Source organism: Megalops cyprinoides, chromosome 22 (assembly GCF_013368585.1).
Source record: "Megalops cyprinoides isolate fMegCyp1 chromosome 22, fMegCyp1.pri, whole genome shotgun sequence".
Taxonomy (NCBI): Eukaryota; Metazoa; Chordata; class Actinopteri; order Elopiformes; family Megalopidae; genus Megalops; species Megalops cyprinoides.
The window spans coordinates 27,436,171-27,463,447 of NC_050604.1; the positions used below are offsets into that span (position 1 = coordinate 27,436,171).

General features: G+C 47.3%; 3 protein-coding genes across 4 annotated transcripts in view; all 3 read left to right on the forward strand.

Annotated features, from left to right (window-relative positions):
* LOC118769476 (fatty-acid amide hydrolase 2-A-like) overlaps positions 1-246 on the forward strand; it is an 11,317-nt gene extending 11,071 nt beyond the window's left edge. Inside the window, exon 11 of the mRNA XM_036516594.1 lies at positions 1-246. This exon is cut by the window's left edge and continues 1,028 nt beyond it. The gene's annotated coding sequence lies outside the window, so the exon portion shown is untranslated.
* A 29-nt stretch (positions 247-275) lies between these two features.
* On the forward strand, positions 276-12,268 carry LOC118769477 (prostaglandin reductase 1-like). 2 transcript variants are annotated; one of them, XM_036516596.1, is made up of 10 exons: positions 276-1,171; positions 2,267-2,378; positions 3,522-3,567; positions 4,282-4,341; positions 6,065-6,232; positions 7,375-7,492; positions 8,578-8,733; positions 8,865-8,970; positions 10,620-10,738; positions 12,082-12,268. In XM_036516596.1, the coding sequence occupies exons 2-10, from the start codon at positions 2,273-2,275 to the stop codon at positions 12,190-12,192; spliced, it is 990 nt and encodes a 329-aa protein (XP_036372489.1). In that variant the 5' UTR covers positions 276-1,171; positions 2,267-2,272; the 3' UTR covers positions 12,193-12,268. The 2 variants fall into 2 exon arrangements, with proteins under 2 accessions (XP_036372489.1, XP_036372488.1); XM_036516595.1 differs by having other exon boundaries at positions 276-527.
* Positions 12,269-14,777: 2,509 nt separating this feature from the next.
* LOC118769587 (thioredoxin-like) lies at positions 14,778-20,889 on the forward strand. Its single transcript, XM_036516750.1, has 5 exons — positions 14,778-14,916; positions 16,500-16,604; positions 17,503-17,568; positions 18,071-18,136; positions 20,694-20,889. Exons 1-5 carry the CDS (start codon positions 14,893-14,895, stop codon positions 20,754-20,756), a joined length of 324 nt encoding a protein of 107 aa, XP_036372643.1. The 5' UTR covers positions 14,778-14,892; the 3' UTR covers positions 20,757-20,889.
* Positions 20,890-27,277: the final 6,388 nt, after the last annotated feature.

Here is a 27,277-nt window from a genome sequence, read left to right on the forward strand (position 1 = left end):
TCAGTGTGTGAATAACACACAGAGTAATGAGGTATAAGCAGAACAGACCGCAAAATACCATCAAAACGCTGCTTGTGCCGGACTTTCAAATGGACAAGAGGCACTCTTTGTTTCACTGCTACTAGTAAAATTTACCTTTAAATTTAATGTCATTCAGGGATTGACATCACCTGACTCTCACCCACTCTGAGTATGTTGAAAGAAATAGTTGTTGGAGCTGTCTCAGGTTAAATTATTGTTCATTAATTATCAGCCTTAACTCACTTAATTGAACAATGAATATGTATGTTTAAACAATTCATCAGAATACTACTGTGTGTCAATAATTTAGGAAGATAAGTGAAAGCAGATTGAGTTTCTTGTATATTTTACAAACAACACAAAACACACCCTCAAAGAGAGGGGCACGTACCTGTCGAGTTATGCAAAACTCAGATCTAAAGTAATTTAACGGTGCCAGGACCCGGGCACCGCGCCACGCATCAAGCCAATTGACACTGAGCCTACAAACGATGAGGATGATGCAGGTAAACGCATACATCATCATACAAACATATTCCCTGATCGCGTAGCGTGGAAAGTGTCGAGAAAAAAATCTGTGAAGAGTAACCGAAAGAACATCAACTTTCTACATCAGAGCATAACCGCAACATCACTCCGCCATGCTAGCGCTCAGTGCTAAAGCCTGATTTATAACAGCATATTATCCCAGCTAACGCTCGTAGAGCTCAACACCAGTATATAAAACTACATCACACTACCACACACATTACTTTACAATGATCTATACCACTGAACCAGCAGTTTAACTCCAGGTAAGATATTGTCCTGGTTTGGGAAACCAAGATGAAGTTTGAATAGGTGTGTTTTGAGTGGACAGCGGTTTTAGTTGGTACTGAAAACCTGTATACGCCGAGTGCTGCTCAGAACTGGAGTTGAGACCAGTAAATCAGAGTAGAAACGTCCCACGCCCAGTTTTATCGGACTACATTGAAATATGTTGCGCAAATAGTGACTTGCTGCATGCCATGACCACTGAAAAAAGGGCAAAGCTACGCTCCTCAGCCAATAGCAGTAACCGCGGACCGCCTTGGTTAAACGCATCAGGCCGCCAAGACATTCCACTCGGAGAGCAGAACCGGACGCACAAAACGCGTGAAAACGCACAGTGGTAAAGTATCCGATCTTACTCTGCCGAGTACCGGACGCTAGCCGATGCTCAGCTCGGGTAGTAAAGATGGCACTTTCATGTGTGGTGTTGTATAGAATCGTTTTATTAGACGGTCTGGCACAAAATGAATATGCCTGTGACGCGCGCACTGTATGCTTGTCGATTTTAGAGACGACTGGGTGCGGTTTGCTGTTCGTATCATACCTGTGCCTTACGGCAGTTCTTTCGAGATTTTGTTTAACTTATTTTGGTGCCTACTTCGTTTTGTGAGCGGTTCACTGTGCGTCCAGTGTTTTTACGCTTGAAAACTGAAAGTAAAATATGGGAAGATTCGTTCAGTCAGCTAGCCGAGAGTGTTAAGCATAGGAAATGATTAACAGATAAAAAATGTAAGCAGGGTGGATGTTGCAAGATTAAAATCAAAAACCATGTTTACACAGCTACTGTACTATGGTCCGTTTAGTGCTCATTATTGAGGAAAATAGCCATCGATGTGGGTAAACATCTGCAAACTCGTCTGAAGTTTCTCAGGACTCGCTGCCAGAAGGAGCCTCCGCGCCGCTGTCCGAGGGCGGCCTTTTCTTTTCGCTCATGCGTCCACTGCAGGTCTGGACGGTAACGTTGCACCCGGCAGAGAAACGGACCTGCTTCAGCAGTGTGCACCGTTTGCACGGGTCCATGCACCGTTTGTACATGGGTTCTGTTCCCCTCATCCCACGCGCCCTAATCTCGTCTGCGCTCGTGAGTCAGAGCCCCACCTGCTTGCTTAGAAATTTCATGTCCACGTCTTTGGTTTGCAACGGGCGTTTTTATTTAGGTTTTACTAACCCAGAGAGAATGCATCAACATCCTACATTTGGATGTTGTCAGGGTTTAAGTTTTAGTTACTCTAACAGCACAAAATGGAAATTCCTCCCTTAATAAGGAATTGGCTTGAGTGAGAACACTAAGTCTGCGGCTGCAGCGGTGGCCAGCCGCAGCACACAGTGTTCTGAATGTTAAGGATATAGATACATCTATAGAAGATCCATAGATAAGGAGTGACATGTTCTCTTTTTCTTCCTCTCTCTCTTTTTCTTCCTCTCTCATGAGCAGAGGATCATGGTTCGAGCCAAGGCCTGGACTCTACGCTCACACTTCGTCTCTTTCCCCAAGGACAGCGACTTTGAGCTGAAGGAGGAGGAGCTTCCTGCACCGAATGATGGAGGTGGAGCTGGTCTTGCACCCAGGGGCGCAGGGGGGGGGGGACTGGAGTTGTGTAGTGTTGAGTAGGGTGGGGTACTGGTGTTAGGTAGGATTGGGTAAGGTTGGGTGGGTGTGTGTGTGTGTGTGTGTGAGTGTGTGAGAGAGAGAGCAGTGTGTGTGTGTGTGTGAGAGAGAGAGCAGTGTGTGTGTGTGTGTGTGTGTGTGTGTGAGAGAGAGAGCAGTGTGTGTCTGTGCGCATGTGAGAGAGAGAGCTGTGTGTGTGTGTGTGTGTGTGTGTGTGTGTGTGTGTGTGTGAGAGAGAGCAGTGTGTGTGTGTGTGTGTGTGTGAGAGAGAGAGCTGTGTGTGTGTGTGTGTGTGTGTGTGAGAGAGAGCAGTGTGTGTGTGTGTGTGTGTGTGTGTGTGAGAGAGAGCAGTGTGTGTGTGTGTGTGTGTGTGTGAGAGAGAGCAGTGTGTGTGTGTGTGTGTGTGTGAGAGAGAGAGCTGTGTGTGTGTGTGTGTGTGTGTGTGAGAGAGAGCTGTGTGTGTGTGTGTGTGTGTGTGTGTGTGTGTGTGTGTGTGTGTGTGTGTGTGTGAGAGAGAGCAGTGTGTGTGTGTGTGCGTGTGTGTGAGAGAGAGCAGTGTGTGTGTGTGTGTGTGTGTGTGCGTGTGTGTGAGAGAGAGCAGTGTGTGTGTGTGTGTGTGTGTGTGTGTGTGTGTGTGTGAGAGAGCAGTGTGTGTGTGTGTGTGTGTGTGTGCGTGTGTGTGTGTGAGAGAGAGCAGTGTGTGTGTGTGTGTGTGTGTGTGTGTGTGTGTGAGAGAGAGAGCAGTGTGTGTGTGTGTGTGTGTGTGTGTGTGTGTGTGTGTGTGTGTGAGAGAGAGAGCAGTGTGTGTGTGTGTGTGTGTGTGTGTGTGTGTGTGTGCGCATGTGAGAGAGAGAGCAGTGTGTGTGTGTGTGTGTGTGTGTGTGTGTGTGAGAGAGAGAGCAGTGTGTGTGTGTGTGTGTGTGTGTGTGTGTGAGAGAGAGCAGTGTGTGTGTGTGTGTGTGTGTGTGTGTGAGAGAGAGAGCAGTGTGTGTGTGTGTGTGTGTGTGTGTGTGTGTGCATGTGAGAGAGAGAGCAGTGTGTGTGTGTGTGGTTATCTAACTGCTGTGTTTTGCTGCTGCAGAGGTGCTCCTGGAAGCTGTGTTTCTGAGCGTCGATCCTTACATGAGGTACGTCAGACACTCTGACGCCAGGGGTTTGCTGCTGTTTTCGCAGTCCTCAGAGTTCATTACAATCTATAAAATATATAATAAGATTTCATTCTGTGTGATATCTCAGGATGGGATGTATCTTCTACGAAAACAAAAACAAAGAAATCAAGTACATGATCGGGCTCATTAAGAAGTGTTTCAGAGGATGGAATGAGACCTGCACAGACACACACACACACACACTGCTCTCTCTCTCTCACGCACACACACACACTTACACACACACTGCTCTCTCTCTCTCACACACACACACACACACACACACTGCTCTCTCTCTCTCACGCACACACACACACTTACACACACACTGCTCTCTCTCTCTCACACACACACACACACACACACACTGCTCTCTCACACACACACACACACACACACACACACTGCTCTCTCTCTCTCACACACACATGCACACACACACACACTGCTCTCTCACACACACACACACGCACACACACACACACACTTACACACACACACTGCTCTCTCTCTCACACACATATGCACACACACACACACTGCTCTCTTTCTCACACACACTTACACACACACACTGCTCTCAAACACACAGTGTGTGAGGCTGAGCTGTGCTGGGGGGTACAGACACAGGGCTTCTCCTGGCAGTGGGCTCTTTGTGTGTGTCTCTGACCGGCTGTTTCTCCTGTTTTGCAGGCCTTACAGCCGAGTGAAGATGAAAGAGGGTGATGTCATGATTGGAACCCAAGTTGCCAAGTAAGAGGAACAAACAGCAGAGGCAGAAAACAAAGTCAACATGATTTATTTATACCCCTGTACGTCAAACTCCGCCATCACCCCCAACCCAAAGCCCACGCAGTCTGGGGCCTGCGCTCGGCGTCCCAGCGGGGCCTGTGGGCCTGTGCTCGGCGTCCCAGCGGGGCCTGTGCTCGGCGTCCCAGCGGGGCCTGCGCTCGGCGTCCCAGCGTCCCAGCGGGGCCTGCGCTCGGCGTCCCAGCGGGGCCTGTGCTCGGCGTCCCAGCGGGGCCTGTGCTCGGCGTCCCAGCGGGGCCTGCGCTCGGCGTCCCAGCGGGGCCTGTGCTCGGCTGTGCTCGGCGTCCCAGCGGGGCCTGTGCTCGGCGTCCCAGCGGGGCCTGCGCTCGGCGTCCCAGCGGGGCCTGCGCTCGGTGTTTCAGCGGGGCCTGCGCTCGGCGTCTCAGCGGGGCCTGTGCTCGGTGTTTCAGGGCCTCTCGGCTGCACAGTGCTCCCTCCTGTTTGGGAGCATTTCAGATGAATAGCGGCATGTGTCAGCATGTCCCTCAGCACAGCTGAATCGCTCTGTGCTTCTGTCTCCTCTCTGAGTTCTATCAGCTAAACTCAATGCTTCTGTTTTCCCTTTTGTGCAGGAACTCAGTAAATGCCAGCTGGCAGAAATCATTTCCTCTCTCCAGAATGGTGTGTGTGTGTGTGAGAGAGGGAGAGAGAGAGGTAGTGTGAGGCAGTGTGAGGCAGTGTGGGGCAGTGTGAGGCAGAGTGAGGCAGTGTGGGAGGTGTGGGGCAGAGTGGGGCAGTGTGGGAGGTGTGGGGCAGAGTGGGGCAGTGTGGGAGGTGTGGGGCAGTGTGAGGCAGTGTGGGAAGTGTGGGGCAGTGTGAGGCAGTGTGGGGCAGTGTGAGGCAGTGTGGGAAGTGTGGGGCAGTGTGGGAAGTGTGGGGCAGTGTGAGGCAGTGTGAGGCAGTGTGGGGCAGTGTGAGGCAGTGTGGGGCAGTGTGAGGCAGTGTGGGAAGTGTGAGGCAGTGTGAGGGCAGTGTGGGGCAGTGTGAGACAGTGTGGGGCAGTGTGGGGCAGTGTGGGGCAGTGTGGGGCAGGGTGAGGCAGTGCGGGGCAGTGTGGGAAGTGTGGGGCAGAGTGGGGCAGTGTGAGGCAGTGTGAGGCAGTGTGGGGCAGTGTGAGGCAGTGTGGGGCAGTGTGAGGCAGTGTGAGGCAGTGTGGGGCAGAGTGGGGCAGAGTGGGGCAGTGTAATGTAGTGGCTAAGGAGCAGGCCTTGTAACGGAAGGGTTACCAGTTCGATTCCCCACTGGGGCACTGCTGTTGTACCCTTTGGGCAAGGTACTTCACCCACAGTTGCCTCAGTAAATATCCAGCTGTATAAATGGGTAACATTGTAAAAAAAACTGTGACCTATGCAAGTGGCTGGATAAGAGTGCTAAATGCCAGTGATGTAATGTGAGAGGGCAGCAGAGCCTGTTTGGCCTGGCTGTGTTTGTCGGCGATGCTGAGGGTCACTCTGTGACTCTGTGTTATTCCTCAGTAAAGTGTGGTGTGTGATGCAGCGTTTTGTGGTGTAATTTTATGGAATGTGTGATTGGGAAGGCGGTGGCAGCCGGTGAGGCGCGGGTTTTAGTGAGGAGCTTCTCGTATGTCAGCGTTACAGTGCCCGAGTGCGTGTCGCTTTCGTCTGTTTTAATCATCCGTTTGGTGATGAAGTCATTGTGCTTTCAGGGTCCTGGAGAGTAAAAATCCACAGTTCCCCGTCGGGTGTCATGTGATCGGAAACTGTGGGTGGCGAACCCACACCCTGTCGGATGGGGCGGGACTGATGCCCATGCTGTCTGACTGGCCTCAGGACCAGCCCCTGTCCCTGGCACTCGGAACCATCGGCATGCCTGGGTAACCTGCCTCGCTCCCGTAACCTGGGTAACTCTGGGTAACTCTGTGGTCAGAGCCTGTGATTCCCATTCAGACAGCAGCAGGTTTAAACTGTGCGTGCTACACTGATGTTGTGGTACCTCACTACATTGTTACTGTAAAAAGAAACATTTATACATGGTTATATTCCAGACCTATCTCTGAGCTGTAAAATGAAGCTGCTGTTCCACAGTGATTTCTGTGCTGATGCAGGCTCCTGTTCCACAGTGATCTCTGTGCTGATGCAGGTTCCTGTTCCACAGTGATCTCTGTGCTGATGCAGGTTCCTGTTCCACAGTGATCTCTGTGCTGATGCAGGTTCCTGTTCCACAGTGATCTCTGTGCTGATGCAGGCTCCTGTTCCACAGTGATCTCTGTGCTGATGCAGGTTCCTGTTCCACAGTGATCTCTGTGCTGATGCAGGTTCCTGTTCCACAGTGATCTCTGTGCTGATGCAGGCTCCTGTTCCACAGTGATCTCTGTGCTGATTCTGCAGGCTCCTGTTCCACAGTGATCTCTGTGCTGATTCTGCAGGTTCCTGTTCCACAGTGATCTCTGTGCTGATTCTGCAGGTTCCTGTTCCACAGTGATCTCTGTGCTGATGCAGGCTCCTGTTCCACAGTGATCTCTGTGCTGATTCTGCAGGCTCCTGTTCCACAGTGATCTCTGTGCTGATTCTGCAGGCTCCTGTTCCACAGTGATCTCTGTGCTGATTCTGCAGGCTCCTGTTCCACAGTGATCTCTGTGCTGATTCTGCAGGCTCCTGTTCCACAGTGATCTCTGTGCTGATGCAGGCTCCTATTCCACAGTGATCTCTGTGCTGATGCAGGTTCCTGTTCCACAGTGATCTCTGTGCTGATTCTGCAGGCTCCTGTTCCACAGTGATCTCTGTGCTGATGCAGGCTCCTGTTCCACAGTGATCTCTGTGCTGATTCTGCAGGCTCCTGTTCCACAGTGATCTCTGTGCTGATGCAGGCTCCTGTTCCACAGTGATCTCTGTGCTGATTCTGCAGGCTCCTGTTCCACAGTGATCTCTGTGCTGATGCAGGTTCCTGTTCCACAGTGATCTCTGTGCTGATTCTGCAGGTTCCTGTTCCACAGTGATCTCTGTGCTGATTCTGCAGGCTGACGGCTCTGTATGGGCTGGAGGAGGTGTGTGCGATCAGACCGGGGGAATCCCTGCTGGTGAACGCTGCAGCTGGCGCGGTTGGTTCCACAGTCGGCCAGATCGCCAAGATCAAGGTAACGCTCTCACAACATATCCCAAACATTGTGACACCACAACCTTGTTTGAACATTACCTGCTGTGCAGCTGTTCTAGGTGGAGGTGCAGGCAGTTTGTGCTTCAGCTACTGTTTAGCAGAATAGTAGCTTTTAAATACAGCTGTCAAAAAAATGTCATCCTAAGAAGGAGCAAGCCCTCATGTAAGGTTGTTTGAGATCAGTCCTGTTAATGAGCATGTGTGTAAGGTTGTTTGAGATCAGTCCTGTTAATGAGCATGTGTGTAAGGTTGTTTGAGATCAGTCCTGTTAATGAGCATGTGTGTAAGGTTGTTTGAGATCAGTCCTGTTAATGAGCATGTGTGTAAGGTTGTTTGAGATCAGTCTTGCTCTCTCCTGTTGACCCAAGCCAAACAGGATCTAGGCAGTGTGCTGTAGCAGTAAACAAGGCCAACAGGATGCTGGGATATATAGCCAAAATTATTGATTATGAATCTAAGGAGGTTATATTGAAATTATACAATACTTTAGTCAGACCTCACTTGGAATACTGTGTGCAGTTCTGGGCAGTGCACTGTAAAAAAGATATTGAGGCTCTTGAAAAATTTCAAAGAAGGGCAACTAAATTAGTTCCTGGCATGAAATATAAAAGCTACGAGGAAAGATTCAAGTCACTTAGTCACCTATTCAGACTTAGTGAGAGGAGACTTAGGGGCTATCTAATAGAGGTTTTTAAATTTATAAAAGAACTCAATAAGGTTAACTATAATTTTTTAGGGTGAGTTCAGTCTGTAGAACAAGGGGACATAAATGGAAACTAGTGAAGAGTAAGTTCCGCACTGATGTAAGGAAGTACTATTTTACACAAAGAGTTTTCAATACATGGAATAGGTTGCCAGGTCATGTAGTTGATGCAGAGACCCTTGCTGTGTTCAAGTCCAGACTTGGAATTGCAAGTCAATTGCATGCAATTTTGGGTTCTCTTTAATTGTAATGGCGAGTTGGGCCAAATAGCCTGTTCTTGTCATAATGTGTTCTTATGTTCTTATGTTCTGTTAGTGAGGACATGTGTAAGATGTGGTTCCTTGTTTTCCCTGCTCTTAAAGGGGTGTAGAGTGGTGGGTTCTGCAGGGTCGGATGCTAAGGTGTCCTACCTGAAAGAGCTGGGGTTCGACGAGGCCTTCAACTACAAAACGGTGGGGTCCCTGCAGGAGGCTCTGCAGAAGGCCTCTCCAGATGGCTACGACTGCTACTTTGAGAATGTAAGTGACGGTGAGGTCTCTCTCTCTGTTGCTGCTCAGTGAGGTCTCTCTGTGCTGACGGTGAGGTCTCTCTGTGTGTGCTGACGGTGGTCTCTCTGTGCTGACGGTTGTATGTTTCTGTGTTTCTGCAGGTTGGAGGAGAGTTCTCCAGCGTCGCTATGCCTTTGATGAAGCCGTTTGGCAGGATTGCAGTGTGTGGGAGCATCTCCATGTACAACGACACCACTCCCCAGACCGGTAGGTTCCACTGTGGGTGGAGCAAGCAGACAGGAAGGCAACCTAAGCCAGTGATCTTCTCCCTGATTTGCTCCAGCAATGGATTATGGGTAGTAGAGGGCAGACATCAAATTCCATAATATAAGTGACAGGCCCCTGTCCCCATTTCTCACTCTTCATGGTCTCTTAAAAACTTTCAGACATTTTCAACATTCCCTCTTACTAAATGTAGGAAGAACCGATTATTCATAAGGAGGTGTGTGTACTCTGGCTGTGTAACCTTCTCTTACAAAGGTCAATTAAACATTATGTTTAGGTAGCTTGTTCACTAGTTTTATTCAGTAGGTAGCTAATCCTTCTGGAAAGCTCTTATTAAGTTAGTTGCCTATTTGTGTAGTTTTTTGTAGTTAGGTAGTCTAGCCAGCTAGATAGTGGTACTGCCTATCACTGTTTAGTAAGATAGCTTAGTTAGCTAGCTAATGATTTAAGTTTCAAGCTACAGTATGAAGAATACTATCGTTAAAAAATACCTTCAATGTTAGTTATGAAACAGCTGCTTCTGTGTGTAGTTGTAGTTCTGTCTGTAGTCCATGAACAGTCACCTCAGTCAAAGAGCAGTAACAATGGTAACAATTTCCCTGAAGGTGAGAGACCAGTTCTACAATGACCGCCTTTTAATGGCAGTAACCAGACTTTACTCATGCCACACAATTGTGCCTGTTAAGCCTCACCTTCATGCATGTTACACTAGAGTATTTTAGAGTTCATGAAAAACTGGTTCAAATTTGGAACTAAATTCCAGGACAGGTGTGAGTTCAGAGGAAGCAGGTTCAGGACAGGTGTGAGTTCAGAGGAAGCAGGTTCAGGACAGGTTTGAGTTCAGAGGAAGCACAGCCAGGACAGGTGTGAGTTCAGAGGAAGCACAGCCAGGACAGGTGTGAGTTCAGAGGAAGCAGGTTCAGGACAGGTGTGAGTTCAGAGGAAGCAGGTTCAGGACAGGTGTGAGTTCAGAGGAAGCAGGTTCAGGACAGGTGTGAGTTCAGAGGAAGCAGGTTCAGGACAGGTGTGAGTTCAGAGGAAGCAGGTTCAGGACAGGTTTGAGTTCAGAGGAAGCAGGTTCAGGACAGGTTTGAGTTCAGAGGAAGCAGGTTCAGGACAGTGGGGACTGTGGCATAGTGGTAAGGAGCAGGACTCATAACCAAAAGGTTCGATTCCTCACTGGGGCACTGCTGCTGTACCCTTGGGCAAAGGTACTTAAGCCACAACTGCCTCAGTAAATATCCAGCTGTATAAATGGGTAATATGTGAAATTGTAACCTGTGTAAGTGGCTCTGGATAAGAGTGTCTGCTGAATGGCAGTGGTGTGATGTGTGTGAGTGTGTGAGTGTAGTGTGAGTGTGTGAGTGTAGTGTGAGTGTAGTGTGAGTGTAGTGTGATGTGTGATGTGTGTGAGTGTAGTGTGATGTGTGTGAGTGTAGTGTGAGTGTAGTGTGAGTGTGTGAGTGTAGTGTGAGTGTAGTGTGAGTGTGTGAGTGTAGTGTGATGTGTGTGAGTGTAGTGTGAGTGTGTGAGTGTAGTGTGATGTGTGTGATTGTAGGGTGATGTGTGTGTGTGTGGGTGTAGAGGCGGCTCTCTGACCCCCTGCCTCCTGGCCGGGTGTGTTTCCTCAGGGCCCTACATCCACAGCCACATGATCTTCAAGCAGCTGAAGATGGAGGGTTTCATCTCCTCCCGCTGGCAGCACAAGAACGAGGCGTCCCTGCGCAGGCTGCTAGCCTGGGTGCAAGAGGCAAGCTCCACAGGGCCCCGCCCTGCCCCCCGCCCGCACACGGGGCACGTAGAGCCCAGGACAGCTTGATGGAGGTGCAGATTAGTGAGGTTTAGCATCAGGTGGAAGGAGCTGTATAGTAACAACCCAGTGTAATGAGCCACAGGCATCCTGAACGTTCTGATTCAGAATAGAAAATGCTAAAATCAATTTGAATGCGTTTTGTTGAGCAGCAGTTTTTTCTGACTGGCACAGCAGGTATACAGAGCTGCTCAGGTGTTCAGCAGGTCTGGCAGGTGCATTCCCTGCTCTTTGTTCTGTAACCCTGGGCATACATTACTGCAACCCACTCAGTAACACACCTTCACTGCAGTGCAGTTCAGCACAGGCCAGTGACACTGCTTCAGCACAGGGCACAGTCTCCAGCAGGACTGTAGCATTTCATCAGAAAGTGACAAACCGAGGAAGAGTCTTTGTGTTCAGATAGCAAGCACAGTGCCTTACACTCACCTGTCTTTCCAAAATACAGGGAAAACAAACTGTTTGTCTTTAATATGGTGGTGCCCAAAGATAAATAGTTACTCTTGCTATAGTGTTCCATAATTATGTTGCTTCCGCTATATGTGGTAAACAGCAAAACTTTTTTCTGTTGTGTCAGCAGCTCATTCCACAAACTGAAAGTACATTTGCATAGCATGCAGCAGTATGATCACCAGTTTCTGCATACACACAGAAATAATCAAGAGTTTTGTAGAGGTAGAGGAGAAAAAGTAGAAAAATGTTTATTTTCATTGAGTTCCAAACTGAGATAAAGTGCACCACCTGGTGGAGACAGTGGGGAGAAGCAGCTCACAGGCTGGTCCTGCAGGAGTGTTCTGAATCAGAATCAGAATTTCTTTATTGTCATTGTAACATGTACAACAAAATTTGAGTGCAATCCTCAACAGTGCAAAAGATCAATAAAAAAGCTAGTAAAATAATCTATAAAAATAATTCAAAAGACTATATAAAAAGTAAAAATGGTAGAACACAAGTAAAAGCACCCAGAGATATCTACAAAATTGCACAGATCAGAAAGATTGCACAGATCCCTTGTTGCAGAGTGAAGAACCCTGAGCATTAATTGCACAGATCCCTTATTGCACAGTGAATGTGAACATTATTTTGTGGCATTTAAAGCTTGTACAGCTGTGGGATAAAAACTGTTTTTGAGTCAGTTTTTCCTTGTTCTAATGGCTCTATACCATCTGCCTGACGGTAGCAGTTCGAACAGAGTGACTGGGGTGGGATGTGTCCTTTATGATGTTATGGGCTCTGCCCCCTGGTGGCAGAGTGCGCTCACTGTCTGTGGTATTGTGCTGCAGGGGAGGCTGAGGTGCAGGGAACACGTCACCGAGGGCTTCCAGAACATGCCGGCCGCCTTCATGGGAATGCTGAGGGGAGAAAACACGGGCAAGGCCATCGTCAGGGCGTGACACCCCCCTGTGGCCCACAGCAGGAAACGCAGCATCGCGCCACCGTGTTCCCGCGCCCCCCGCCTCTCGCCCCCCACCCCCGCCCTCCCTGCCCCATCCTGCCCTCCTTCTGCTGCCTGAATAAAGCTTTCTTGCTCCGCCAGGTTTCTAACCAGTGTTGGGTAGTTTTTTAGCCCTGTAGGCGGTTGGGTTGGGTTGAGTTATGAGGTGTTTGGGTTTTGTAAGCTCTGAGGGTGGGTTTTAGGGGGCTTGGTGTCATTGCAGGTCATGCTTGTGCCACCTAGTCCTGTTCTTTATTGGGTCCAAGATCAACAGATTTTCCTCTGTAACTCAAAGATATTAGCACACAGCTTCAGTCAACTCTTCAGATGCGTTTATCTAAGATCTGCACGTCCCTCTGCTGGTGAAACGTCAGCCTGGCCTCTCCAGCTTTATGGAAATAGACTTACATTAAAGCTTTTGTTCAAGACAGAAAAAATGAGGGTGTCTTTATTCGCAATTTAAATTTCCTTTGGTTCTGCTAATGTGAGGCTCGTTTCCATGGCTCCCTCTTACCTAGGCAACACTTGTCCAATCACAGATGGAGAAAGGGAGATGAAAGGGAGGCAGAGTGGAAGCAGGAACATCTGTGAGGAGGGCACATCAGAGCATTCAGTGAGAGGGTTTGAATGGAAACCTTTTCTCTCTGCTTCCCATTTGCACAGAGCAGCTGCCCTCCCACCATCAGAGACACACTTGATCATGTTTGATCCCTGAGAGCACAGCATTGATTAGGGTTCCTTCTGCTGTGCATTCCTACTGGCGTGCAGTGCTGACGCTGCCCAGATTCACACTGTCCAAAGAAACTATTCCGCCGGGGACAATATCAGGTTCTTGTCCTGAAAATAAATAAATAAAAATCACTGAAAAAATTGCTTGGGTTTAATTTTGGGGTTTAACTATCAAGATGCTTTCTGCTCACAGCTTCAGGATCATCTCCCTGAACTCAGTGCTCGCCCAAACCCGTGCGTTAAGAGCAATCAAAGTGACCCGCGGTCAGTGCTTTACGGCACCGTGGCGCAATAAGCTTTTTGTCGGAATGGGGAAGACAGTAAAATATAATTTTCAATAAACGAGATAGATGCTCGACCTCCACTAATCAATTGGTTAGATGTTTACAAGAAAGAAAGAAAAAACTCGTGGAAATAGGCTGTTCGTAAATGAGCAACCGAGACTGGTTACTCGGCCTCAGCGTTTATGGCAAGCCGTTTTAACATTTAATAGCTAGGCTGGATATGTGTTGCAAATATCCGTAATTCAATTCTTCCTAGTCCAAATGAACATTTCAGATAGGCATAATAACATTCTTCCTATCCACAACTGTCATTTCAGATAGGCACAACGTTATTCTTCCTAGGACAAATGACGCCACTTTTGCCATTCATTTCTATTGGGCTTTCAATTTCAGATGTCCACATCGTCATTCTTTCTACATTCTGGATGTCTGCAATAGAATTCTTACTAGGAAAAACTCCCAAACTCCCAGGATCCGTACGGATCACTGATCAGCTTCGGTCCGTTACACCAGTTATGATTAGTAACAATTGGATTGTAGATATCTGCAATGGGAGTTTTTCCTAGTAAGGATTACGGATATTTGCAATACATATCCAGTCTAGCTATTAAATGTTAAAACAAACTCCTTAGTTTTTAAGGATTTTTAATTTAGTTTTGACTAGTACAATCAAAGTTGTAGTAGAATTTCAACAATTTCTACAAGTAAGAATGTTATTGTGGATCTCTTTAATTCCCATTCCCAAGAGAAATGCTATCATGGATGTCAAAAATGTAATTACAGATAGGTGAAATGCTATTGTGGATATCTAAAATGCAATTACAGATAGGAGTGCGGTTCTTTTAAATGCTAAGACGGCTTGCCATAAGCGTTGCTCTTCCGCGTTTACGCAAAGCCCCATATCTACGGCTGGCGCAGGGGTGTCAGCTGGTACGGATGGACCAATCAGAGGCGAATGCGCGATGAGCACGCGGCGAAAGTGCAGCGGTCGGTTCCGCACAGTGGCGCGTGAAGTCCGAAAGCGGCCAATCAGCACACGACTTTGGCGTTGCGCACACCATGCGCGGCTTCTGATTGGCAGGCGCCCTAAATTTTGTTAAGTCATTGTGACTCGGGGGCAAGTGCGTTTGTGATTTTCCAGCACGTGTGATTAAACACGGGCGTTTTTGTTCTATATATAATAATAATAACTTCAAAATCAGCAAAGATACTTCCACTCATAGATATTAAGGTATGCCTTTATACTCAAAAGTCCAGCATTAATTTTCAATGACTTATTTTTAAGCAATATTTGTTGATCTAAACCTTGCCTATATAATGCAAAAATATTTAGTGAACGAAGACAGTAACTTCCCCCTTTTTCCAACCTTAACTGTGCTCAAGACAAGGCAAACCCTAACCGCCATCAGAGAAAGATGCATATTTCCGCCGTGCGAGGCGTCTCAGGCTCACGCTGAGAGGTATTCCCGCATGGCGCGTACGCTCCGAGTGTGGGCAGGGCTTCTGACCGCCTTATATAAACGCCTTCTGGAAAAAATTCACTTTGCGTGGACCACACTGCACAGGCAAAACAGGAGGACCTAACAAACGTAAATATAAAGTAACGGGGCATTTTTACTCCCAGTTTATAGTTATCCGTAATCAGAATGATCATCGTAATCGAGGATAAGGTAAGCAAATATCAAATATTGCAGCGGACCGTTAATTCAAAGCAGTATTTGTGACCATAGAGTCTAGTTAAGCAAGTGCCCAGACGCTATTTAGTTAGCTAGCTAACGAGCTAGCGTGTTCGTTGAGTTAAGATAATTTATATAATCTTACACATTTAAGGCATAAGAGAGCTCTCTGACCCACACGGTTATATTTAGCGGGTGCGATTGCGGCGTGGGTCGCGTGACAGAGGGGTATGGGGTATGTAATCCTGCCCCAGCGCCCGTGCGCCGATTTGCCTCAGAAAACCGAAATCGCCATCTTTGCGGTTCTGCAATTCCAAGTGCAAATTAGGCTACTACAAAATGTAGCAAAACAGCTGCTGCGGTTGCTAACATGCCGACAGTATCTACAGCAGACTGAATCGCCCGTTTTAAATCCACGAATTCTTTGTGCGTGTTATTCAAATTTTACCTGCATGGCAATACATCAGATGAACCCCTGAACTTGTGTTAGCGAAACGCTCATGATTCGCGGCGGCGACGCGGTGCGGCTCCTCGGTCACGCAGCGCGTTCGCGCAGCGCGGTGTGGCACCGCAAAGCGCCGCCTGGACGCGTGTGTTTGATCGGGACCGCGAAGTCAGCCTCAACTTTAAATGGAAACTGTTGCAGAGAACATCCGAGAACGATGAAAAATCACATTGTGTCCAGTGTTGGAACAGATCACGTGGCGGATGCTTCACACATTTGATTCTTGTAAATATTGAAATACGAGACATATTTTCGGTGGAAGAAAAGTCATGTGTACTAAAGCCAAACCACTCATGCAGACTGCTAGCAGGGTTGGGCTGCGTGATTCACGGGGTCATGTGCCAAAGATTACTGCCTTTGTGGAGATGCTGAACTCCTCGCGTTGCGTGACAACAAACCTTCCGTGGGATGTAATTACAGCTCATTCTTCCGCGTCGGGTCTTCGTTCCGCTGTGCGTTCGCCGCAGCTCCGGTGACTCTCTGTTTAACGACGATCAGGGGGTATCGCGTTACTTTGCTTTTAAATCATACAGCACCCGAAACCCGGGGACGCGCCTGATTAAGGAGGTGGGTTTTTCACACTGGCTAATTGGTCTTTACGATTTTATTAGTCAAAAGGAGGATGTTGCGGTGATGAGGTAGAGTTGGGTTAAACATTTGCGGCAGCAGTGATAGCCCAGATTCAGGCTTAGATTTGGCTTATAAAACTGATGTCATTCAGGGAAAAATATCTTCAGAACATTTGGCTAACAGGAATGACCAACAGTCAAACTCCTTTTGGGGCAGACGTGCAAACCCCTGAAACTGCTCCTCTTCAAGAAAGTTCTCAGCAGTTAATCAGGTTGGGAAGAAATATTGGCAGTTCTTTCACAGATTGTCTTCCTGTTTGTTTCTTGAAGAGTTTGGGTCACCCCTTTTGATTTCATGTCAGTCTAGCTCTTGATTAGTGGTGGGGGGGGACTAAGGGAACTGGCTGGCCGTGACTTGTGAGTTAAGTTGTGATTGGTCAGTGTCTGAGATGTGTTTGAGTACAGTTTGATTTTTAAATTCCTGCTTTCTCTGTGGTCCCCAGGAGGCGTTTGACAAGGCGCTGTCGGACGCCGGCGATAAGCTGGTGGTGGTGGACTTCACAGCAACATGGTGCGGGCCCTGCCAGAGCATCGCCCCCTTCTACAAAGTGAGTACTCATTACCCAGAATGCACTGCATCCTGTGCTCATTCACGCGCTCTCTGCTGCCTTTCCTAGAACACATTTCAGCCACACAGGATGCACTGGGCATTATGGGTAGCTATATGTAGCAAGACATTAATAAAGTTAAGTGTATAATTAGGTCTTTTTTATGTTTATGCTAAAATGGTTACTGTTGGTTTTTGAGTTTGACCTGATGGGCAATCTCTCACTGGCTGTTCTGTGCATGTGTTATGTGTTTGGGGCTTTCTGTGACTGGCTGGTAAGAGTAATAGCAAAGCATAGAATGACAGCCAGTAACAGTGGTGAGCAGGAACGGTTTTGATTGGTGATGTTTGCCAGCAGGTGTCGGGCAGAGCCTGCTGAGGAAGCAGGTGTAAAGATGGAGCTGTGAAGCATTTTAACCGGACTGCCCTGTCAGGAAAGCGTAGCGTAGTGTGGCTTGTGTGGTCATGGCCACTCATGGCCCCCAGGCCTGTTTTTGGTGTTTGAGGTGATGAAAGAGTGAGTGTTGCCAGGGAGACGGTCCCGCAGCTGCAGCTCTCTGTCCTCATCCTCCAATGGGATGCGCTGTGTTCTGTTGCCCAGCAACCCTGGAGGAGCTTCTTGTGGGTGAAAACCCTGTTGTGTGTGGTAATGAGTGAGCGTGATGTACACGGTCCACCGAGTCCCGGAGTGGCTGTTTGAAAGTGATACAGAGCAGCCACACCTGCCATGCTGATTGCTTTGGAACAGCCATGTTGGGGTCCTCCTGACCGCAGAGTACCGCTCAGAGCCTGGACCCCTGCTTCCCTCTTGCTGCCCCCCCCCCCCCCCCTCCCTCTCCGTCTCCCCGTCTCCCCGTTTCCGTCTCTGAATCAGCTGATCCTGCTCCCCCTCTTTTCAGGCGCTCTCTGAAAACCCAGACAATAAAAATGTGGTGTTTCTGAAGGTCGACGTGGACGATGCACAGGTAAGATACCCTCCTGAAAGTGCACTTCACTAAGAGTTCTACTTGCCACAGTCATTCTGACTGACAAATGACTGCTTTTGTAGCACTGATGCGCAGTTCTGTCTGCTGTGGGGAGCTCATTCTACCACTGGGGGGCAGAGTAGAGAACAGATCTGACTGAGAAGATTGGTCACCTTGCCTTCCCTCTCTGAAAGGGTCAGAGGTTTGTGGAGTAGAGTGGTCTGGCAGGAGTGTGTAGTTTGATAATGTTAAACTGTAGCAACCACAAGAAGAACTAAATGAGGTCAGCACAGCAGGTGCTTGGTGCACCACAGACTCACACACTTCACCAGTTATTTCAGTTTGTTTCTTTAACCTTTCCTCACACCAGCCTCCTCTTCTCTGTAAGTCTGTAATGGGTGTTAATACCAGCCCCTTCTTCTCTGTGAGTTTGCCAGCTTCTGCTGTAGCAGAGCACCAACCCAACACCACATCTCCGGGCTAACAGACTCTCTCTCTCCAGGATGTGGCCAGCTTCTGTGACATCAAGTGCATGCCTACATTCCACTTCTACAAAAACGGCAAAAAGGTACACCACTCTCCGTCTGGTCTTTATGAAATGAGGCAAATGGTTGCAAACATGAAGATTTCTTACACTTTGTGACTAGGGCTGCAACTAATGACTTTTGATAGTCGAATAATCAATCGATTATTGAAACGAATAATCGACTTTGGATTATAAAGCACACAATCACAATGGTTCTTATTTATCTCTCGCCTTAACATTAACATTGGCTATGCTAGCTAGCTAACTAACTTAACGAGACGAGTCTTCATCATCCAGAGAGCCAACGTGCTCGAGCATAACTGATGTGCTCCCATGCCAGGCAAGGTCAGGTTTGCAAATGTTGCAGTTCACAACCTTCTTGGTAGAGTTAACCCTTTCGCGCATACGGTCACACTGGTGTGATTAGTTGTTTAGTACATATGCTAAAACTGGTGCGATTAGTAAACTACATTTGAAAAATTTATATATAGCAAATGCTAACTGAAAACTATGAGAAGCTTAATAACGCCAATTAACATAAACTATGTAGCATAACATGAGTGCTACAGAGCATAAAAAATAAGTTACGCGAGAAAGGGTTAAGAGTGAAATGCTGCCGCACTTTTGAGATCTTTGGTCGTGAAGGTGTTGCCATCTGTATTGTTCACTCCAGTAAAGCCACGTAGCTTAGGCTATATATCTGAGCATTCTGAGTCAGCACGGAAAACGCACCCGAAGATGTCACCAACTAATCGACAATTAAATTGGTTGGCAACTAATTTGGTCATCGATTTTTTGGTAATCGACTACGTCGATTATTTGTTGCATCCCTATTTGTGACACTGTTCCAATCCGTGAGCAAGACTTTATTGATGCGTTTTAATGAAAGAAGGTGGAATACTTTTCCATTGTAAGTCTCTGGTGAGGTTCTCAGGTAGTGAGGGAGTTCTGTCCTCAGTACAAGGTGAAGTTGGGGTCACCTTCCCTCGACAGGAACTTTGCACAGTCTCTACTAAACCCTGAAACACTGGAGCTGGTAAAGCTGCAGTTTGCTGCACAGGTGTTGAATAACAGGGAATGTATTGGCATTCCATGATTCTTTTTTACTCTTGTGTTTTAATTTAAATTTTAAATGACCATATATTTACATTTACATTTATTTATTTAGCAGACGCTTTTATCCAAAGCGACTTACAAAAGTGCACACAGCAGGTATATCGACAGTACGGGGACAGGATGTGCACAGCTCCACAATGAGACAGTTCTCAGCTGAGAGCAAGGTCTGTTTGAGGACACAGTACTATTAGATTTTTACAATTACAGCCTATAGGGCAACTAATACGATACACCTTCAAACGGCGCAATGAGCGTCAGGGTAACCAGGTAAACCAGGTTAGTCAGGTTTGCGGAAGTTGTATCTCCTGGAACGAGAGGAAAAGTGGATGAGGATAGGAAGGCGGCACATGATGACTGAGGGGTCTGGTGATGGAGAGGAGAGGAGAGCAGAAAAAACGCTGGAAGAACTGCTGGCAAAATTGGTGAGGAAATGGCGACGAGGCCGTACCGGCAGCCTCTGTGTTAACTAAATACCTGTGATGCTAATTAGCTTGATCAAACGAACAAAGTACAAACAGTTGGTTACAGCTGAGCACAGGTGATACTAATCGATGATTAACACCACAATAGAACGAAACTGGTCGCTGCAAACACGAAGTCAATTACAACTACAGCTGACAATTATCAACAATTATAAACAATTATTAATATTAACATGAAGTTAAATGTTTTATACTTCAATGTTACTAAGTAAGTACTGGGATTGATGTGTCAAAGGTATTGAATATCAAGCTGCTTTTTGAATATTCCGTATGGGGTTTGGGTAGGGGGTTCTGGGTTTGGGATGGGGGTGCAGGGTGTGTGGTGTGGTTGGGGGCATGGGGTGTGGGGTTTGGGTTGGGGGGTTGGGGGAGCAGGGTGCAGGGTTTGGGTTGGGGGCGCAGGGTTTGGGTTGGGGGTGCAGGGTTTGGGTTGGGGGTGCAGGGTTTGGGTTGGGGGCGCAGGGTTTGGGTTGCGGGGTTGGGGGAGCAGGGCGCAGGGTTTGGGTTGAGGGCGCAGGGTTTGGGTTGGGGGGTTTGAGTTGGGGGGTTTGGGTTGGGGGTGCAGGGTTTGGGTTGGGGGGGTTTGGGTTGGGGGTGCAGGGTTTGGGTTGAGGGCGCAGGGTTTGGGTTGGGGGTGCAGGGTTTGGGTTGAGGGGTTTGGGTTGGGGGTGCAGGGTTTGGGTTGGGGGCGCAGGGTTTGGGTTGGGGGCGCAGGGTTTGGGTTGGGGGGTGCAGGGTTGGGGGTGCAGGGTTTGGGTTGGGGGGGTGCAGGGTTGGGGGTGCAGGGTTTGGGTTGGGGGCGCAGGGTTTGGGTTGGGGGCATGGGGCGTGGGGTTTGGGTTGGGGGGTTGGGTGAGCAGGGCGCAGGGTTTGGGTTGAGGGCGCAGGGTTTGGGTTGGGGGCGCAGGGTTTGGGTTGGGGGCGCAGGGTTTGGGTTGGGGGTGCAGGGGTGCCCTGGTGCTCAGACTGAGGCCATGCTTCCTTCCTTGTTTCCACTCCAGGTGGACGATTTCTCCGGCTCGAATCAGGCCAAGCTAGAGGAGATGGTGAACACCCATAAATGAGCCCGCGCCTCAGCGCCTGTACAAAGAAGTCCTCCACTTCATAGAGAAATATTTTACAATTTTTCAAAACAGTCAGTTCTTTTTGAAGGAATAGATATGTGACATGTGTAATAAACATTTTTGTTCATTCAGAGCTGTGTTTCTGCCTTTGTTTTTGATTTGAACTGCAGTGGTATCCAGGGTGATGTTCAGTGGTGAGGGCTGAGCACATTTCCACCTGAGAATGAGACTGAGGCGTTTCTGTGTCGTAGCAATGCTCTCTCCTTTGTGTTCGTTTTCCACTTTTTACGCCGCAGAATCGTGCCTGTGGAATTTTATCACGTTGATTCAATAAATTGAACATAATTGGAGATGATCGCTTCAGTGTCAGTGTTTTGGGCTTTTTTTTCCTTCCTTTTGAATTCCTCAATTTTTCTTTACCTATTCAAAGCCCCTTGTTAATCAAAGTTAGAGAGAAAGAGAGGGAGAGAGAGTGTGTGTGTGTGTATATGCTGTCAGTGTTCTTGTGAACAGTGCATTCATATTTGCAGCAAAATGCTTGCATTGCTCTTTTATAAATTATGTCAATATTTAACTCCCAAAAGTGTCTGTCACCATGATTTTGTGTTTTGAAATGAACGCACACAAACTCAGACTTTGAGAATTAACATTTTTGCTAAACATTTATTAGCAAACAGGTTTGACCAATGACATTTTTCCATTACATTATATCACATTACATCATTTAGCAGCGACTTCCAAATAAGTGCATCACCATGCTAAGAGCAGTACAGTATTACAAGAGATCAGTAAGATATGAGTTTAGTGCTAAACTAGTGTAGAGATTTTTTAAATGAAAACAGCTATCGATAGGATAGATATAGATAGGGAGGAAGGTAGGCTACAGATACAGCTTGGAAAGATGAGTTTTAAGTTTTTTTTCTTGAAGGCGCTCGGGGAGTCTGTTGTACGAATCTCAGCAGGAAGCTCATTCCACCCGTCCAGTACTGGGAAGAGGCGGGTTCGGGAGATGCTGCCCTTGTATTTCGGGACACAGAGGTGAACTGAGGTAGCAGAGCTCAGCTCTCTTACTGGCTTGTTGACCTTGATCATGTCCTGTATGTATCGGGGGGCTGATCCATTAAGTCCGTTAAAGGTTAGTAGCAAGGTCTTGAACTTGATCCTCACTGCAACTGGTAGCCAGTGGAGGGACTCGGAGAGAGGTGTCACATGGGCCTGTTTGGGGAGGTTGAACGTCAGTCGAGCTGCTGCGTTCTGGATTAGCTGCAGCGGTCGGATGACGTACACCGGGAGGCCAGCAGCGAAAGCAGTACAGTAGTGACATGAAAAGGAAAACGCAATCAAAGATTTTGTGTCCAAGTATATTTTTAAATATTATCAAATCTACACGCGAGAAAGTGATTGATACGAGAACAGTGATTAAAAAGGCTTGTTTTAAATGAAGCTGCGGAACGGGAGAGGCTTGGAGAAGGTGTTCAGCGCTGTATGTGGAGAGAGGCCAGCGTCGAGCACGGGAGCAGGGACACAGCGCTGTTGTGTGTTCCTTCAGAAACCGAGGAAGAGGAGCATGGGACGAAGAAGATGCAAACACTTCACAGCTCATGTTTATGATGTAAAACGTAACACCAAATATGCCCTGAAGCTCAGCGTTTAAGATGAAAGGCTCCTGGGCTGATTCTGCAGTGAGGTTCAGCTGTGAGAGGAGAAAGGCTCTGCTGTACGCTTAGTTTTTGAGTTTTTGAGATTTTTGAGTTTTCTTCAAAACAACAGTTATGTCAGGCCCCTATTTTCTCCTACAAATTACTTTTTTCAGAAGTTCGCTTTTTTAAGTGTGCTTGTATCTAACAATGTTTGGCAGTGTGTCAATAGGCGTGTGTCGATATGTGTGTGTGCGTGTGTGACACGTTCATTTACAAAACTGAATGGCCAGTATGGGAATACAAAAGGTTTCCTGTCTATGTACATGTGGATATATTTGTGAATGTATGCATGTCTGTTAGTAACAGCCGGGTTTCCTGTCTATGTACATGTGGATATATTTGTGAATGTATGCATGTCTGTTAGTAACAGCCAGGTTTCCTGTCTATGTACGTGTGGATATTTTGGGAAGCATGTTGTGTCAGTGTGTGTGTTAGTAACAGCCAGGTCTCTCACAGATCCAGTTATTCTCATGAGAGCACTTCACATCATTCCAGTGTTTCTGGGGGTCATATTCAGGGTAGTTTACCACACAGTCCTCATCTCCAGAGTTATTAGGCTCTCCACTCATCCAGTACCTGAAAGCAGCAGCAGCACAGAGAATGAGACACATGCACCTTCATCAGGAGGGACAGAGAGAAGGAAGTAAGGACACACTGAGGAGAGAAACAGCTACTGCTCTGATACGGTGATCACTGCCTCTCTGTAACAGTGTTGAGTCTGCTCTTATACGGTGATCACTACCTCTCTGTAACAGTGTTGAGTCTGCTCTGATACGGTGATCACTACCTCTCTGTAACAGTGTTGAGTCTGCTCTGGTACGGTGATCACTACCTCTGTAACAGTGTTGAGTCTGCTCTGGTACGGTGATCACTACCTCTCATTAACAGTGTTGAATCTGCTCTGATACAGTGATCACTACCTCTCTGTAACAGTGTTGATTCTGCTCTTACTCTGTGGTCAGTCTCTCACTCTGTAACAGTGTTGAATCTGCTCTTATACACTGATCACTACCTCTCATTAACAGTGTTGAATCTGCTCTGATACGGTGATCACTACCTTTCTGTAACAGTGTTGAATCTGCTCTTATACACTGATCACTACCTCTCTGTAACAGTGTTGAATCTGCTCTGATACGGTGATCACTACCTCTCTGTAACAGTGTTGAATCTGCTCTTATACACTGATCACTACCTCTCATTAACAGTGTTGAATCTGCTCTGATACGGTGATCACTACCTCTCTGTAACAGTGTTGAATCTGCTCTTATACACTGATCACTACCTCTCATTAACAGTGTTGAATCTGCTCTGATACGGTGATCACTACCTCTCATTAACAGTGTTGAATCTGCTCTGATACAGTGATCACTACCTCTCTGTAACAGTGTTGATTCTGCTCTTACTCTGTGGTCAGTCTCTCACTCTGTAACAGTGTTGAATCTGCTCTGATACGGTGATCACTACCTCTCTGTAACAGTGTTGAATCTGCTCTGATACGGTGATCACTACCTTTCTGTAACAGTGTTGAATCTGCTCTTATACACTGATCACTACCTCTCTGTAACAGTGTTGATTCTGCTCTGATACGGTGATCACTACCTCTCTGTAACAGTGTTGATTCTGCTCTTACTCTGTGGTCAGTCTTGTGCCGTCCACCCACTTCCAGGTTCCCTCTGTATTGCTGTCAGTCAGACCGATCCAGGCATGTTTCTTGATTCCTTTGATGAATTCCTGAAGGAGAACACAGAATAAAGTTTCAGCACCTCAACAACCAGCAGAAATAACGTTTCTCTTGTCATGTCTCATGTGTCTTCTTCCCTCTCTCTGTCAGCTACTCTGTGTTTGAATCACTTCCTATTGCTCTCCTTTACCTCCCTCCGTCCCCTCAGATTTTTTAAAGAGTAAACAGTACCTCATTTCACCTTGGAATTGGGTGGCTTTGCAAAGTGAAAATTCTCTTTAGATAGCTGTATAAACTGTTTTGAGAACATGCATTATAGTTTAGGATACAAGTGTCTGAAAAATGAATAAATATAAATGTAGCTACTGTATTTTCATAAGAAAATACCTCTTACCTGTTCCTCTCTGCTGGTAATGATCACCAGGTCAGCTCCTCTCTCTCTCTCACCTGCTCCTCTCTGCTGGTAATGATCACCAGGTCAGCTCCTCTCTCTCTCTCTCACCTGCTCCTCTCTGCTGGTAATGATCACCAGGTCAGCTCCCCTCTCTCTCTCTCACCTGTTCCTCTCTGCTGGTAATGATCACCAGGTCAGCTCCTCTCTCTCTCTCACCTGTTCCTCTCTGCTGGTAATGATCACCAGGTCAGCTCCTCTCTCTCTCACCTGTTCCTCTCTGCTGGTAATGATCACCAGGTCAGCTCCTCTCTCTCTCTCACCTGCTCCTCTCTGCTGGTAATGATCACCAGGTCAGCTCCCCTCTCTCTCTCTCTCTCACCTGTTCCTGGTCTCTCTGTGCTTAAAGGATGGTGTTATTGGCTTCTAACTGGTTTCTCTCGATTACCACTCCATTATCTGCAGAGGAAGGGAAAACCATACTGCACTTTACTGAATCACACACACTGACAGCATGAGCTCACTCACTGACCCAATAACTGCAGACTAATAAGAAGCAGAACCTGCTAAACTCACAGTGGATACAGAGCAGCGTGATGGCGGTCAGTAGCAGAACACACAGCAGCCCCAGACACACTGCAGTCCATCTGTAGAGTTTCCTCCCTGCAGATTCAGATCCATACACACCTGCATTACCGAGGGTTGTGGAAGTGTAATAAATATGTAGAAACCGGAATCTCATGGCATTATAGAGGGAGATCCAATGTAGCGGTGTCCTGTACAGACTTCTCTTTGTAACTATCCTTTTGACATTAACAAATCAACAGCTCTTTTCTGTAACCACTAGAAAAGTCACCAGACATGGAGAACTGGGAAGACATGGGTGGAATCCACAGGGCAGGCGATTCTACCTTGAAATCTTGGCCTTCAGCAGTCATAGGTACTTAACCCACGATTGCCTCAGTAAAATATCCAGCTGTTATAAATGGATAACACTGTAAATCGCTCTGGATAAGAGTGTTTGCTAAATGCCAATAATGTAAAAGAGGGTTGAGAAACACTGGTCTAGTGTCAAAAACCTGTTATGAGCTGTGAGGCTGGTTATTTCTCATAGGATCATATACTGTATAACTATGCACTGTATGAGTGGAGTAACTTAAATCTGATAAACAACACGCAAGCATGAAAACAGAACATGTAGTGAAGCAAACAAAAACATGTAAGAGCATGTGAGTGACCGTTTCTCATGACTGTGTGTGAAGTGAGTGTGTGTGGAAGAGGAACTGTCACTTAGCTGATAAACAGATCCTGTTGCAATCTTCTTGTGTGAATTCTTGAGAAAGTTATGGTTTCACACAGAGTAATTCTATCTTTCTGTTAGTAATCATAAACATGTTCACGTATTCCTGATAAAGTTGTGTAAAATTTATGTGTAATCTGTAAATCTATCCATAATCTGTAAAATTTATGTAAAATGGTCTCTAACTGGTCTCTCTCTGATTTAAGGATGGTGTAGTGGCTCTCTATCTGGTCTCTCTGTGCTTAAAGGATGGTGTTATTGGCTTCTAACTGGTTTCTCTCGATTACCACTCCATTATCTGCAGAGGAAGGGAAAACCATACTGCACTTTACTGAATCACACACACTGACAGCATGAGCTCACTCACTGACCCAATAACTGCAGACTAATAAGAAGCAGCACCTGCTAAACTCACAGTGGATACAGAGCAGCGTGATGGCGGTCAGTAGCAGAACACACAGCAGCCCCAGATACTCACAGTGGATACAGAGCAGCGTGATGGCGGTCAGTAGCAGAACACACAGCAGCCCCAGATACTCACAGTGGATACAGAGCAGCGTGATGGCGGTCAGTAGCAGAACACACAGCAGCCCCAGATACTCACAGTGGATACAGAGCAGCGTGATGGCGGTCAGTAGCAGAACACACAGCAGACCCAGATACTCACAGTGGATACAGAGCAGCGTGATGGCGGTCAGTAGCAGAACACACAGCAGCCCCAGACACACTGCAGTCCATCTGTAGAGTTTCCTCCCTGCAGACTCAGATCCATACACACCTGCATTACCGAGGGTTGTGGAAGTGTAATAAATATGTAGAAACTGGCATCTCATGGCATTATAGAGGGAGATCCAATGTAGCGGTGTCCTGCTGCCTACCAATCACAAATTTCACCTTGTAACTATCCTTTTGACATTAACAAATCAACAGCTCTTTTCTGTAACCACTAGAAAAGTCACCAGACATGGAGAACTGGGAAGACATGGGTGGAATCCACAGGGCAGGCGATTCCACCTTGAATTCTTGGCCTTCAGCAGTTGTAGGTACTTAACCCACAATTGCCTCAGTAAAATATCCAGCTGTTATAAATGGCTAACTGTAAATCGCTCTGGATAAGAGAGTCTGCTAAATGCTAATAATGTAACTATATAATGTGCCGTGCAGCGGGGCCCCGCGGAGCTGGTGTGAGCGGTCATCGAGAAGACGACGTGGTCGCCGCGGGAGCCGCCAGCCCATTCGCGGGAGCGACGGAGAGGGCTTGTCTTTTGTGTTTTTTTTTTTTTTTAATATATATTTTGGGACGTAGGCGAGGCCCGCACGGTGGCGCTGGCTGAGCTGCGTCCCCCCTTATTTTTCTTTTGCGTTTTGTGTGTGTCTTCGTGGTGTGCGTGTGTGGAGCCTCACCCACGGGGGTAGGACTTCCCCGCTGGTGTGGAAGAGTGGTCCTTT